This window comes from Camelus ferus, chromosome 14, assembly GCF_009834535.1.
Source record: "Camelus ferus isolate YT-003-E chromosome 14, BCGSAC_Cfer_1.0, whole genome shotgun sequence".
NCBI lineage: Eukaryota > Metazoa > Chordata > Mammalia > Artiodactyla > Camelidae > Camelus > Camelus ferus.
The window spans coordinates 11,255,940-11,272,433 of record NC_045709.1 but is presented as its reverse complement, the minus strand read 5'-3'; the positions used below and the strand labels follow the sequence as shown (position 1 = coordinate 11,272,433).

The 16,494-nt window shown below is 45.3% G+C and overlaps 1 protein-coding gene across 2 annotated transcripts in view; it reads right to left on the bottom strand.

The window, feature by feature from the left end:
* Positions 1 to 296: 296 nt before the first annotated feature.
* WDFY2 (WD repeat and FYVE domain containing 2) overlaps positions 297 to 16,494 on the bottom strand; it is a 148,814-nt gene continuing 132,616 nt past the window's right edge. For both annotated transcript variants that reach the window (XM_032496212.1, XM_032496213.1), the window contains 5 exons: positions 15,059 to 15,164; positions 11,200 to 11,301; positions 10,209 to 10,339; positions 7,805 to 7,913; positions 297 to 6,798 (listed from right to left, as the gene is read on the bottom strand). In XM_032496212.1, coding sequence (XP_032352103.1) covers positions 6,769 to 6,798; positions 7,805 to 7,913; positions 10,209 to 10,339; positions 11,200 to 11,301; positions 15,059 to 15,164 — 478 coding nt within the window. In that variant the 3' untranslated portion in view covers positions 297 to 6,768. The remainder of the gene's footprint in view (positions 6,799 to 7,804; positions 7,914 to 10,208; positions 10,340 to 11,199; positions 11,302 to 15,058; positions 15,165 to 16,494) is intronic.

The window sequence follows — 16,494 nt, the reverse complement described above, 5'->3', positions numbered from 1 at the left end:
TCATTGATTTCTTCCAACGTCTCTTCTTATCCATAAAATGGGCCTCATAAATTTTTACAGAGGCTTTTTCCTGGCTGTATTTTCCCTGAGTCCTCTTTCTCTTCATTTGAAAAGTTTATCAGCCACAGTTAAAGCAGTCTTCCGTGACAAAGAGAAAATGAAAAGGACTACTCGGCCACACCCCATCTGCTGTGCCCTCGAGCCTAGTCAGCCAGCCAGGGTGAGACCAAGTCGGGGCTGCTGGGGTGCGTGTGGGCACGTGGTACAGCTCAACAACAAATTGATGGGACCACAGCTGCAGGAAGGTTTCCACAGACATTTATTTTAAACCAGGGCAGTAACTTGCATTGAGAGTCTCTGATATCAGTAATGGCAACGCGTATATTTCAGTTAGAGGGAAGCACAGTGGGAAGCTGAGCAGAGCTCAGAAACATTCACAGCATCCAGCAGCATCTGAATGTAGACCTAGATCCAGACATTGTAACATGATGGGAAGTGCTTGCTCGTTCCCACCTGATCACATTCAGGAAGTCAGCGTCAAGACTGCTTGGTCCTCCTGGTGGAATCTAGCGGCAGAGGGCGTGGCAAGGCCAGAGGGGTTTGGCTAGAGCCACATCTGAGCAATCTGTTCCAGCTGTGGGCTTGTTAGAGCCTCAGCCTCACCCCTTGGAGAATCTCTCATTTCAAAAAGAAAGGAACAGACATCCATAAAGCAATGCGCCCGCTGCAGCCAGGTTCCGATGCGGCTGTGGAATGATGGGCGCGCAGGATGGAGGAGCCGTGTCCCTGGCACGGAGGCCGCGGCAGGCAGGCACGAGTGTGGGGCTAGCACCTCCCCTGTTGTCCAGTTAGTAACAGTTTTTGCACTTTTCATACAAAGATTTTCTTTTGCAAAATGACAGTACGTTGGGGAAAAAAGGCAGATGGCGTAAAACACAAATACATAGGAATACAATGGTTATCAGCGACACCAGTGTTTTGGTCCGTACTTCATAGTGGTGTATGTTATTAACATAAGGCAGCCATCCACTTAAATGAAAAAAAAGTGTTTAAATGAAATACTTTTTTTCAAACCATTTCCCCTTTTTGTGTTACAGTTTACCCTCTCTTGCTCCCCAGAGAACCAAGGAGGAAAAAAGAAAGGACCCTAAATATCAAGGTCTTATCCCAAATCTAACCCGTAAGTCAACCCGCAGTTCTCTTTCTTGCCCCAGAAAGCCAGGCACACTTTTGGACTCACAAAAGTGAACACTTTGAAGTGTCTGTTTTTAATGAGACGGTCCCATGATTGACCTCCACCTTCACCATTTTTTCCAAACCTCCAGGGCTCTAGATGGGAAAATACAGGAAGCAATTTACTTGATGTGACAGAAGACAAAGGCATGGGGATCTGCTCCCATTTACCTGAGTTAAGCTGGCCACGTGTGGGCAGGTCACTGGTCAGGGTTGGGCCTGTCCAGTAACAAACAACAGTCATCAAGTCATAGGATCACGGACTGGAAGGAATCTTAAGAACAATCATCAAATTCAACTTTTCCTCAAGACTTTTACTCTCCTTTCCACAACAGACAAGGGGCTATGTACTGTCCAAAAATCCCCTGGCATGAGAAACAAAAGAGGAATCCCATTCCAGTGTTGAACAGATCTAATTTTAATCCCTGCTTTCTTGTGTTAGGCCTAAATAGGCTTGTCGGTGGAAAGGATAATGTTTAAAGGCAGAATTACAAACTAGAAACCCCAGGGTTGGTGCGTATTTAGTTCTTGGTTGTAAAAGTTGAGCTAAGGTTTAAAAATGAACATGGGTGTTCCTGAATTAAGTTACGGACATATGATGCTTGGACACCGAAAGGAAAAGGCAAGTGGATGGCATAGTAAATACTAGAAAGTAGCCTGCGGCAGCGTGCTGGGACACCCCTGCTCGGTAGAGCCAGGTCCCCGGGGTGGTGGCTGCCTGAAACCCTTTTACTGTCACTGAATTGAGAAAAACGTTCCCGTCCACTCGGTCAGTGCCACCGTGATGAGGGTTTATCACACTGACCTCACTGTACTGAAATGACCCATGACTTGCAAGAATGACTCAAGGCCGGGAGGGATAAGAGGGCGGTGGTGGCCTGCTTGCGCTGCGTGTGAGTGCAGTGTCCCCCCTACAGGACAGTCTCCCCCGCCACAGGTCAAGGTCTGTCCTTTTTCAAAGGTCAAGCTAAGCCTGGCCCCTGTGTCCCAACAGAGTATGTCGTAAGCTCTTCGAGGCCAAGTCCGTGCAAGCGGAGGCCTCTAGTGAGGAGCTATGCCCCCACGAAGTTCAAAAGTTAGTTACCAGGGGCCATTTTAAGATAATAATTCCAGGTATTTCCAAAGAACAAGAAACTGGTAACTAGCCTCAGCTGTAGGACAATTTGACTCTCAAAATGACAGGCCTCCGGGTAAATGCCGGGGGGGGACCATGTGCCGCCTCCCTCTCTGGGGTCATGAGCATCGGTGTCTCACGGAGACAGGAGCTCAGGCTCTGGGAGGCAGCTGCACATGTGGTACCCTCTGGCGACTCCAGATCACCATGGGCCCCAAGTACCAGGCTGAGGCTGTTCTTGGGCCTTTGTTTACGCTGTTTCCACAACCTGGAAGGTCATTTCCTTACTCCATCACTCCAACACATCCTTCAACACTCAGCTCAGAAGTCCTTTCCTCTGCGAAGTCCCCTGGCTCCACCCGCTGGGGCAGGGGCACCCGTGCAGCTCCTGGGCAGGACCCCACGTGGCTTCCATCACTGAATTTATCACCTGACACGGAAACGCTCCATCTACTCATTAGTGTGGCCTCTGTCCCAGCCACAGAATGGCCCTGGTGACCCCAGGGCCTGCTTCAAAGCCTGCTGCGTGGTGGATGCCCAGCAAATGGTTGAACTGGATAGACTGAGAGCCTCAAGGGTCACCTAGATCCTGCAGTGCTCAGAACTTTGCTTCTGTGTTTCCCAGTCACAGCCCTATATATCCACTTGCACATCAGGAAAAATGTAACTTAACATTATTCTAAAGGAGAAAGGGAAAAAAGAATGTTTTGGCACAATGCTTTCTTCCACTTTAAAATATAAGTCTTAGCAGACAAGGTCACTTACATACACAATTAAACTACTATGAGAAGGCAAAACCAAAGGAATCTCATTTAAGGAATATTTATGTCCAGTAACTTTGATACATAGTTGAGACCTAGACCCTTGCTTAAAAGTCAAAATTCAGGCTTTTGAAAACTGATTAATGTTAAGCAAAAATAAATTAGGCCTTTGAGAAATGAATCTCAGAACAGGAAAAGGCCATGTACCATAAGAAGGGCAGTGAAGGAACTCACTCGGCCAGCCTGCACACAGAGGGGAAGGTGCGTTTCCAGGGCCCCTGGTTTGCACTGGAATTTTGCAGCTGGGTTGGTCTGTGGGGACGAGCGTGGGAAGGAGTTTATGTTGATGAAGACCTGCAATAACCACCTCACTGCACGGGCCCACCCGCTCGGAACCACAGGGTTGCGGCCAGAATGATCAGATTCACCTCCAATGATCTACGGGTCAACAGACCCGGTTCCTGAGAGCCCCGTCTCAAGGCTGCAAGTCATTCCTCCCACTCACGCAGCTAATGTTCAAAAATAATTGTTCCTCGAAAATTCTTCTTTTAGATTCCTCTAGTTTATACCTCTGCTCTATCGACCTGCTTGGTGTGACTAAGGTGTTCTGTGCTTGGAACATTCTAGTACTCAAAAGATCCCTTCCAGTTTTGTGATTTTATGATTCTGTGAATAATTCGCACAATCAAGTGGGAAGTACATCATGACAGACCTCGTGAGGTTGGCAGACCTCATAGAGAAAGACACAACTCCAAGTACTTGATCTAAAACAGCTTCTGCTACTGTGGGGACAAGGCAGGCAGGTAAAGGTTCCAGTAACATCATTTCTTTGGAGAAACTGAGAGCACATGATCAGTTTTATCCTCCCACATAAAGGGCAGCCCTGTGCGTGATGTGTGGTTCTGCCACTTTCCCAACATAATCGCGTTAGGCGTTACCTGCCAAAGCTTCTGTATGTTGAAATAATAGAGCAAAAAATACATGTAAAGTGCAATTCCAGTGGGATGAAACGAACTGTGAGTTCACCTAGACAGGAGGAAAGCCAGGAGTGGGTGCCAGCTTCCACTCCTAATGACTGAAGCCTCTATTCCATACGATGCATGGAAGGCACCCCAACACCAACACATATCATCTATGAGTTACAAAACACGGGGAGCCATCGTAAAACTCAAGAGTTCACAGTATTATAAACACACACAGTTGGTCGGCTAAGCACTTCTCACCAAATTCAAGCACTGACAGAGATGAGGAGACAGAAAAGGACAGAGCATGGAAACTTCCACAAACCTGTGGGTTTTGATGACAACTCACATCACTAACAAGGTGTCAAGTGAGTTCAACCTCTGAGTGGCTCTGTGGGCTGGGGTACAGCCACGCTGGGAGGGAGACGGCTGGACTGAAGTGCAGGGTCACAGACCAGAGGGACCACGGTGTCACATGTGACCCACTGGGGACAGTCAGCTTCCTCAGTGGGGTCTGAACTCATCTCGACCCAACTCAGATCCAGGTCAGGTTTGCTGGGCGCCTGGTCTGCTGCCTCCCTGACACTGTGTCTGCCTCTGTCAGTACAGGCCACGCCACAGAGTTGAGGGAGGGACAAGAGCGATTCATTTCTATGACTCATTTCCAACACATAGTTTGTTATCCTGTACAACAGAGTAAATGGCTCCATGTTCTAGTAGTAAACTACAAAATATCTGAGTATTTTCAGTTGAATTCCCTTTTTAAAGCTCTCTCACAGACCAACCATGCAGAAGAGACACAGGTTGGTTATAATGGCTTTGACTGATGGCCTGCAAGGGGAGTGTGGAAGGGACAGTGAAGTGACAAGTCGGCGATTGCATGTGTGTGTGTGTGTGTACACAACCTTAGAATCTGGGCACACAGGCCGATGTGCTCTGACGTCTCAGGTCCTGGCTGTCAGGTCCCGGGGCTGCACAGGGCACACCCACTGTCCTGACCCTCAAAGCTGCAGCAGCAGAAGCCTCTTGAGGAAGCCCATCCTCAGGAAGCATGCTTGGTCAGTGTTAGGGGTAGTATCCGAGTATGGCTGGTAGTTTCTCCTGGTTAGAAAGGAAAGTAAAGATCACGAGGGAAAAAAAAAAATGCTTTCCAGGAAAAGAGAAAAAATAGGGAGGATTTTAAATACTACCATCCTCCAAGTTGTCAAATCGGAAGAGGACAAGACCCTGTGGAGGCAGGGCTCAGACTGGGAAGGGCAAATAACTGGCCTGTTCATCTGCAAGGCTCTGTTTAACCTGATGAACCCCAAGGACTCAGTGACCACCCCCCCCCCCGCCATGGTCCTGACAGGTGCGGGCTGGATGAGGTGGTACCTGTAAAGTGCTTAGAAATGGGGAGGTCACACAGCACACGCCTGCCGCTAATTTAAATCCTGTTTTTCCAGGTGAAAATCAGATTTTTAAAAAAGACTTCAGGATCCCAAGTTGAGTCACTACACACAAGAACACCTCAATTTATCAAGTTTGACTGGATTCCCTTAAAGTGAGTTCTGCAGGTGTATTTTCTACAGCCCCTCACCCCATACAAGCCCAACAGGAACAGGGCATGAGCTGCAGGGTTCAGTGTCTTCCATGTCTCAGATCACACAGGTTTAGTATGAAAGTGTGCAAAGTATTCAGATAAAATACATGAAGATAACAATCTTTAAATATCTAGTTTTGAAAGGGGAAGAAAATACAGACAGTGAAGAATAAAAGCAGGCTACAACCTCAAAGCAATGAAGACGTTCAAGTTCAGAGGTGACATCACACGGAAAAACACATCTTAAAAGACACTATTCTTGGAGGACGCAAGGTTTTGTTTTTAATATGAGTGACGGAGAGCTGTGTCAATAAAATTAAAACATAAAAGGATCAGAATTAGAAATGATCCAGGCACTGAGGGTTGAAGGTCTGAGTTATGAAAATGTGCCTCTGTGATGAGAGTGTTTAGGAGCAGCTTTCTCCCAGCATTTTTTTTTTAAACGTGGGAAAGACAGAAAAACAGAGGCCGAAACACAAGATCATTTCCACTCCATGAGAACGTGAGTGACCCCAACATTACAAACGGATGCTTCTCCAGGTGATTCAAGAAGTCAGTTGGGAAACCCACATAAATGATATTCCAAATCTCTCAATGGAAGAGGATTTCTATGGAAGCAGAAACGCCGCAAATAAACCGTAAATGCCACCAACTCTGGCAAATGGCAAGTGAAGGTGAGGGTGGAAACACAGAGAAGAAAAAGATGCTGATCACAGGATGCAAGGCACGTGCCCAAGTGAAGGAAACATGGGAACTACTTAACAACCACCCTTATTTCTTCAATGCACAAAGCAACAACGAAAATGAAGTGCTGAAAAATATGAAAATGAAACACCCCAAACTCAGTTTTCAGGATACTCCAGGATACTCACAACAATGTAGCACAGCCAGACTGTATAATCCCTTTGTTAAAAAAATATCTTCTTTTATGTCGTATGAACAAGTTGAAAGCGTTCCCTCGTGAGTTCACTGATGCTCAGCGCTGTGGCGCGGCTGACCTGCAAACTCAGCTTCTCTCTTCCTTCTCACGCGTCTGCTTTCCCGCTCCAGTAATGACTTGGATTAGAACCACCATTTCTTGAGTAAATACTATCTTTCTGATGCCTGAGAGTGTCATCAAGACACAACCGGGGTCATATCCCACAGCTGTAAAAAGAAGAGCTCTAATGAACTACAATTAAATTGTGCTGAGGACCGACAGTCCTTACAACAGAATTTTTAAATTTAACAAGGAACTAAGTGTTGAACTAACATCATTCATAAATCTATAAAACAGTATTTGTCCACGAAAAAGTTTCAACATATCCTCAAAACCAGGGCAATGGCAGCTGGAAATTGTAATCCAGTTGATGGAGAATAAAGGCAGATTCGATTTATTTAAGGGGGAAGGGAAGTGACATGTATGAGGCAACAAATGGTACCAGGATGCACTGTGTCCTCTACATCTTACCTAATCTTCCAAACAGTTCTACAAGATGTCTCATAGAAAATAAAGCAGCCAAGGCTCCCATGATTTACTTTAAACTTGCTCAAAGTCACAGAGCTGGCAGCTTCCAAAGGGGGTTATTTTAACCACCTCATCCTGCAGCCTCCAAGAAGGGACCAGAATGGACCCAGGAAGTAGAGCTCAGTGAACCAGGTAAGCCTGTGTCTCAGAGAACGATGCAGGGGTGGCCGCTTCCATCCTGGGCCTCTGCTGTGGCACTGAATCCACCGGTCCAGTACAGTCCTGAGAGAGGCCCTGGGGGGATGCTTCTGGCTAACTGACCTCACTGGGAAAAGATCTTGTTTATTACTTGTTGGCTTCTTCAATGCTCAGCTCAAACCCCACCTCTTTCATGAAGCCATCTCCAGCAGCACCGTCTCCCTCTACTGAACTTTTCAAGTAATTCTTGCCTATGTTACTCTTTTGGCTGCTGAACGTGCGACTATTATTAACTGTCTTTTTAAGAGTATGTCCCCAGGAGAATGGCTGTTCCTTTCAGGCAAGAGCCATGTCTCACTTTGGGGTGTACAGCCAGTGCCTGTAATGAGGTCTCAAAAATGCTCGCTTTCAAGGGTAACCTTTTGAGCAGCCCTTACGCAGCCTTGGTGCCCCTGTATATCTGCATAGGGCCAAAGATGGAAAGCTTCTACAACAACAGCATCCTACCTTAATAACCTTGTCAGTTCCCGAAGTCAGTAACCAGCCTCTGGTGGGATCAAAATGCACATGAACAATATTATGTTTACTGTCATGGAAGGTGGCGGTGGGCGCACGTCTGGAGGGAGCAAAGAAAGTTTCCAAGAGTTAAAAGCAGTAGTACATAAATGAAGGAGATTTAGAGTGACATTAAGGTCTAATTTTTAGCCAAATGGCCAAAACTACTTCACTGTTAGAACTGCTCCTCAGATCCACCTCTATTCCCTGATGACACATTATGATTAAAAAAAAAAAGGATTCTTATATATTCTCCAAAATGGTCAAGAGACGATGAAGTTTCCAAAACTTTTCAAGAATTTGTTGCTGTGATAGACTCTGTGAGAATCTCTAGCTGAGCTGTTGACAAACGTTTAAAATAACCCAGTGCTTTTGCTGAGTTTGATCTCAGATGGCCTTGCTGGTAAAATACCTTTGTCTATTTCATTTTTTAAAAAGCACGCTTGGTAAAATGCCTAAGATGCTACTATCATTCTAATCCAAGGGCTATTCATTCTTTCTCCTTTTTCACTGGTCTAACTGCAGACTTAGTTTTTCTGCAGCATTCTAATGCTAAAGCATTATTTGTTAAAACAAATAACATAACATATAAATAAGCACTGTTATTTGCCTTTTATTTTTTTAATCTGTGCTTTTTTTTTTTTTCGGTAAGAAGGCTGGTCTCCTATCCAAGCACTAACCAGCCCTGACCCTGCTTAGCTTCTGAGATCAGACAGATTGGGAGCATGCAGTGGTATGGCCGTAGATAGATACTAATTACTATAGATAAAACGGATAAACAGCAAGGTCCTACTGTGTAGCACAGGACTATATTCAATACATTGTAAAAGCCTATAATGAAAAAGAATATGAAAAGGAATATATACATATGTATAACTGAATCACTATGCTGTACACCAGAAATTAACACAACATTGTAAACTGACTATACTTCAATGAAAAAATAAAAAAATAAAAGGCTTGTCAACGGCCTAGGTGCTCTAGAAGAGATGCAAATGCTTCCACAGAGAAGGAGCAGAAGAAACAGTGATGTGGGCAAGGGGACAGCGTGTGGAGGGACGCGGAGGGGACGTGGCGGGGGACGCAGAGGGGACACAGAGGAGACGCAGGGGAACGCTGATGGGGGGACACGGGACAGACGCGGGAGGGACGACGTCAGTTTTCTAATCTTGTTTTAGTTCCCACTCCTCTGCCGTGGGCTCTCTGAAGACTGCTGTTTTCTTTTTTTCTAAGCTCAATCTGGAGAACAGATCTTCAGTATCCTAAAAATGATTGCTTTAAAATATTTAGAATGAAAGAATTAGGTTTAATTTGTAGTCACTTAGGCTCTCTGGGTCTGTGACTTTAAAGAACAATCAAACTAGAATATTTCTAATGTCTCTCGCAGCTCTCCAATTTAATGAGGACTCTCGCATTAATTTCATCACGTGATGAGCAGAAAATAATCCATGAACATGGATGCTTACTTATGCAAGGGCATCTTAATTTATATTTGCTATGACTAAATAAGAATGAAAAAAACAAACATTAGGGTCATCTGTAAGAGAATGCTAATTTGCCAAGAGTTTCCTTTAAATGCCAACCTCCTCTAGTGCCTTTAAAATATGTTTCTATTTACATGAAGCTTTTCAGACACCCATCTAGTACTTGAAATGATTTTCCTATATACCAGGTGCGGGGGTGGGTGGAGGTGGGGGAACTGGGCAGACAAGTCTCTTATGAAATCCTGCTGTATGTAATTCACTCAGAAGGGAACTTGTTGGAGCGCACTCTGCTGACGTGGGCACAGTTTGCAACAGCTGACATTAATAAGACAACATCCCCCCCCCCCCGCACCCAAAAAAAGCACAGTGGCGCAGTAACCTCCGGTTCCAGGTTGCTGGGCAAGACCGACCAGCAAGACTCAGTAGCTGGGCAACTGGGAGTACTGGCCTCTTAGGTGAAGTGGCTTAGTTCTTCTTGGGAAATAAAACCTCTGGAGCCTGTAGGCTGATCTGCTCCTGTTAACTTAGCAGCTTGAGCTACACCGTGAAGCCTGGGCTCCTCACTCCTGGGCAGTTCTTAAGACAATAAGCAGGCAGAGAGGGTTTGCTCCAAGAACATCTATTTTCAAGGCTCACCACGCCCCCTACCCTGGGACTGAAATGGAGAGATGAATTCTTAGCTTGCACTCTCTCTCCTGTCTCACAAGAGGACACAATCTTTTGGTGGAGAGGAGGGCTCTGCCCACCCGCCACGGTCGGTTTGAAACCAGCAGGAACTGCGGCACTACCAGTCACGGCTGCGGAGCCGCGCGCAGCGCTCAGATCCCACCCTCCCCTGAACCGTGATGCTTCTGCAGGTGGCTGGGACTTACTCCTCGTCTGTGATGGCCTCGTGGCAGCTGTCGCATACCCTCACTTCAAACTCGAAGCCCATCAGAGGGATGGAGGAGCGCTTGGAGCTGCACTTGCCACAGACAGCCTTCCCGCACTTTCGGCAGTGGTGCTGGAGGGAGAGAAAACATGATCACTGCGACTGCGGCTGCGCTGCGCGCCTTGGCCCCGCCTAGTAGGCTCAGGTGAGGGTACCCACAGCATCCAGGTGAGGATGCTAACCCAGGAAACTGAGGAAACACACCAGGTGCCCCTCTTTTTGGACTCTGTTAATTCAGAATAAAGACTGCTGGGAAACACATGATTGTGCCACGGCCCCAAGGCCCCCCTCCCCAGGCTTGGTTCTTTCCAACTATCATCAGTATTAACTGGAGGTACCACCCGGCAGCTGAGTTATCTTAAAGCTGGGTGTACAGAGGCAGTATCACCTCCAGAGACTACGCTGCTGGGTGAAGGGGAACACGGACGAAATCTGATTCAAGCCACAGTCTACGCTTTGGCTTTGCTCAAAGGTGACTGACATCTGGTTTCCTTGCAGCAGACCAAACCCTACCATGGAATCAGATGGAAAATACTGTACTATAAGTAGATCTAAATAACTAAACTCAGATGGAAGGAAGGAAAGTGGAACTATTAAGAAGAAATAAATACCATATACAATAATTTCATGGATTGGTGCCAATATGAGCTAAGCATGACCCCTGGGATTTTAAGGTGTATTTCAGTAGATGCCACTAGAATTCTCAAATTGTATCCCTTAACCACTGGGAACACGTCACTACAGAAACCAAATCCAGGAGGGATGAGCTTTGGCAGAGAACGGGAATAAATTAGGGTGCAGTCCCAAAGCGACTGCAGGGCAGTAATGTGCCCCGGCCACAGCTCCCACCCAGGTATACTATTTCTTCTAAGATCACACGGTGAACTTATTCCCACACTAGCACATTTTGATGAAGCATTCATGTCACCCACCTGTCTCAGGCCAATTTTCTTACTGTCCCACATTTGCTTGAAGTTCCAGAAAAAAGGCTGATCACACTTTTGGCAGGAATCACTGTCCAGCCACTCAGGGGTCTTGTCAAATAAAGCACAGAACAGGTCACGTGAGAAGCAGTGAGGACAAGGGAACCACTGTTGTTGCTGAAACTTACACAAGCAAGATGTGTTTCTAAGAAACTGGTGTGATCTCTCGATCATTTAAGAAATACTTACTGGATGCCTATGATGGGTCAGGCCCTGGGGATGTAGTGGTGAATAAGAAGAATCTCTACCATCATGGAGTGCATAATTTATCAGGGAAGACGAAACACGAAAATCTTATAAATAATAGTTATTATTTAAATCAGTATAAGGACCAAAGGCCTGAGAAGGAGAAGCACAGGAGGCTGTGAGAGTGGGATGCCCTAGGCTGAGGTTCAGGACTTTGTCTCTGACAAATGATGATAAACTGAGACCTGGCGATGGATGGGAGGAGGGCAGGCACAGGGGCTGAGAGAGGGCAGGTTGGCCAGAGCACATGTGTGCGTGAGCCAGTGGGGTGGAGGGGTGGGCAGGATATGAAGGGTTGAGGCTGGAGAGGATGCAGGGGCCGCACACAGAGTCCTGACAGCTATGTTGAGGACTGAGGACTTTATCTCATACTCTCTGATCACATGCAATCATATGTGCTCTAACTGTGTACAATAATATGTACCTGCACATCACCCATGCGCACAGCTACCTGTGCTGGGGGCACAGAACCTGACCACAGCGGGCACTCAGGGAAGCTACAGGTCCACTGCCAAGGCAGCGCCCAGCAGGGCTGGAGGGTCTGCTCCTTGCCTCATGAGTCATACAATATCCTGGCTTGTTCACGATTTCCCAACCCCATCACGAGTACTCTAAACTATGCCAAACAAATTTCAAAGATGTGTTAAGCTTAAAGCTGTTCTTTAACAAATCTCTTATAGATTCTGCATATGATGACTCTGCATTTGCTTCTTGGGTTCCATGTGCAGCTCTGTAAATTCACCCTCTCGCAGAGAGACTGGTCTCTTCCCACATGTCACCAAACCCAAGGAACTGGGAGAAATACATCCAACTCCAGGGTTTCTCAAAAGTGGATTGCAAGGCACTCCAATTTGACTCACAGGGCAGTTACTGCAGAAGAGGCCTGTGATCAAACAAGTTTGAGAAATGTGGTAAACAAGAGCCCGCCTCTCTGCAATTCACAACCAACAGCAGCACAGTACGGGCGGGCTCGGGAAGCCCTTTGTTGATGGAATCCTTTTCTGAGGAAGACCTGTTATGGAACAGATTTGGGGACTTGGTGGAAATGAACCTAAGGCTACACATTTTCTTAGGAGGAAAAAATAAAAAGAGTACAGAGATGACATTTTAAGAGCTCTAATTCTTAGTCTATTTTATTAAAATTGAAGAAAAGAAGTAAGCCTTGACTTGCTTGGTAATTTTCATGCCCTAATTAGTTTAAATACAGATGTAATAAAATAATACAAAATTTTTAGCCAAAGACAACATTTTACTCCTAGAAGACTGATCTATGTTGTGATTTTTTTTCAGAACACTTATGATGCAGGAAAATCAGGAGGCTTTACAAAAAAGCTTCTCACACACACACATATCCCTACATCTTTTATAAGGAAGCATGGTTTAGGATGTCCATGAAATGTATCAGTTAGTGTCTATGAGGAGGGAACTGAGCAGAGATCTGAAAAGGGAAAAAAAAATCAGCATGTGTGGTACGATTCCTTTTTGGTCAAATAAATCTTACATACACGTGTATGAAGAGAAGAATGTCAGGAGGGATGTTTGCCAGCATGTGAAGGGTGACATTTCTGGGTGGTGGGATCACCAATAATGATACTGTCTTTGTTAACGAGCACTCTAACTTCTCTGCAAAGAACAAGTGTTATACATACTTTTAAAAATGATAAAATGATGAAAGATGGATTTCATTAACTGCATAAACACACGTTTAACCTACGAGATGTCAACCAGATCTGCGCTCAGCCCCTCCAGGTCTCCCACTATCTGCGGCACCATCTCTGACCGCGTCCACTGCTCTGTGAGCGACCTCTCCCGCTCACCGTGTCTGGGCTCTTGGTGTTTCCTGACCAAGTCAGAGTATATTCGGGCCTATCACACTCGCAGCGCTATCTCCTTCCAAAAACCCTGAGCTGACAATGACAACGCCCCTTCCTACATGCCCAGCACTGAGGCTCTAACACACGTTAACTGTGATCGAATCATTTACACCATTTAATGGTTTTCTGATTTCTCCCATGTCTTTTCTTCCAGAAAGGCTACCAGCCCTTCAGGGCAGGGACGGCTCCAGTATGCATCCCTGACCTCCCAAGCTGAGCCCCGCACAGCACTTGTCACAACCAGGAAGTGCCCCACAGACACACCTCAGGGGATTTTGTTTATAAAATATAACACTTGTGAATATAACCATCTCCAACTGCTCACTTAGAACTTTAAATCCCTCAACAAGAAGATTTAAAACAGTCAAGAAGTACCAAGTGCCCATATACCTGCATGTCAAGAGGCATAATTTAAGCAAGATGACTCAAAGGGCTGCCCACCAATCATCTGGTATTGTCTCTGGAAACCGCATCCTTACCCTCCTTTGGGCCTCTGTCTATCAAAGGTGGAGGCTGTGTCCCTTGGTCTTCTGGTCAGTCGGGCCTGGGAAGAAGCCAGGACAGACCAGGAGTGACTGGCCCTCACCCAAAGCAGGCCACCGTGCAGAATAATCCATCACACACAGGGTCCAGCTAGCACGACGAGCAAACGTTGCGCCGAGCTCCCTGTCTTTATACTGACGAGGCCAAGTGGTACTTTCAAAAGCAACATTCCACAATTCCCCACTCCCTAACTGTAAAGATCATTTTAATTAGTTACTAATAGAACTCCTGTGGATTTATGGTTTGAGCAAATCAAGCTTTATCTTCTTAAGCATTTAATTACTGGCACTTAAAAGGCACTGCATTGTGGGTAATAGCAACTACTCTCTTGGAATGAGACTGGGGTGAGGGAAAGGAGAGAAGTTGGGAAAGTGCTTTTGTCTTTCTCAAGTGTTGCTTTTCTGTCTAATCCTTGCATCCTGCTAGAAAATAAATTAGAAGAATATACACTATCAAAGGGGAAATTTACCTACCATAACTGTAGGGAAATGAGAAAATGATTAACTTCAAAGTACGTGTCAAAGGGGATATTAGTAAACAAATCAGTTAAGATGCTCAAAGATGAAAAAGAAAATTCTTTGAAAAAAGAATGTTACAATAAAACTTAAATATGTGCTTAAAAATGACAAGGTATATATTTATACCTGGAGAAGTGTTTAGAACATGAGTCGTAAAGAAACACAGAAGTGATGACTTCTAAGATTTCTATTAATACCAGACTAAGGGCTCTCACTTCATCAAACACCATTTCTCACACACTAGCTACCATGTCCCCCCAAAACATAAAAGCACAGAAGTTTTCCATTTTCGTCAGGCACTTAACACCTGAGGGCTTAACCACCCGAAGTGGCTCGTTCCTTTTTCTCCCCTGAACTTTTGTTGTTAAAGTCTAAATAGCTTAGTCTCAGTTGAGATGCGTATGACCTCTCCATTACAGGAGAGTTGCGTGCCAGTTTGTGAGGGGTTAAAAAGAAAAACGAAGCTCCATTTATACTAGAATTTTAAATTTTCTGACACAACGCGTCTGATTTCATGGTTTAGTCATAAAGGAAAGAGGAAATGAGCAGGAGGGGAGGCTGAGGTGTTTTCCAGCGGAGCTCAGCCCGGGGGCTGTGGAGGGTGGCCTGAGCTACAGTGACACCTACCTCCTGCCTCTCCACGTCCATGTTCCAGACGACGATCCCACCGTCGCCGCCACAGGAGATGAGCTGCCGCGTGTGCTGTGCATAGGACAGGGCCTGGACTCTGTCACTGCAAAGGAAATCAAGAGTCAGGGGCACTTGTGGAGAGTGGTGTGAGCCCCAAGGGAAGGAAGCCCAGCAGTCAGTCACGGGCACGCTCACCCAGGGCCCCACCCAAGTGCTGATCTCGGAAACTGGATGGAACTGTCAACATGCCGTCACTGGGAGAGTACTCAAGATTTAAAAAAAGTCAAAATGCTCGTTTAATAATTAGCAATGTTGAGCCTCTTTTCATGTGCCTGTTGGCCATCTGCATGTCTTCTTTAGAGAAATGTCTATGTAGGTCTTCCACCCATTTTTTGACTGGGTTGTTTGTTATATCTGTTATTGAGTTGTATGAGCTGTTTGTATATTTTGGAAATTAAGCCCTTGTCAATTGCATCATTTGCAAATATTTTCTCCCAGCCCATAGGCTGTCTTTTTGTTTTGTTTACGGTTTCCTTTGCTGTGCAAAAGCTTATAGGTTTGATGAGGTCCATGTTTATTTTTGCTTTCATTTCTTCTGCCTTGGGAGACTGATCTAAGAAAATGTTGCTACGATTTATGTCCAAAGGGAAAAGTAGGGGGAGGGATAAATTAGGGGTATGGATTAATAGAGACATACCACTATATACAAAATAGAGAAACAATAAGGATTAACTGTCTAGCACAGGGAACTATATTCACTATCTTACAATAACCTATAATGAATATGAAAAAGAACATATACATATATGTATGTATCTGCATAAATAAATCACTTTGCTGTACACCTGCAACTAACACATTATAAATCAACTATAGTTCAATTTAAAAAAAAAGTTCGTTTAAGATGCTAAGGTCCCAGGAGGAGGTAGTCTCTGTCAGTTACCAACATTTGACGAAAAAGGCTATTGAACTGATTATAGTATCTCAATGGTTCCTTAACCGATAAACTAAAATCTGTGCCATCTGTTCATGTTATAGTTTTAAGGTCGTCTATCGAAATGCCCCCTGGGTGTAGCTGGCAGAGCCAGGTAACCTGAGCTGCCTGAGGTGTAAGGGACCCGCACGGCTCCCCGTGTGAATCCAGAGCAGCACAGACTTGAGTTTCACTGACTCTCTTATTTCTCTAGTTTTCATGCCCTCTTTACTGATTTTGAGTTTTATTTTTCTTTCTAGTTTGTACATGGCCGGCAAGCTATTCCCTCCTGGTGGATGATTCAGTTTTAGGGTCATACAATTTAGTGATACACTAACAGAATACAATAGAGATCTGTTCTCCCTTGGAAGAGAAAAATCAGAGAATCTCTTTTGTTTGGTTTTGTTTGAATATTTTTCTATTTTGAGCTCAAATCAATTAAGAAGTTGGTGCCCACTGG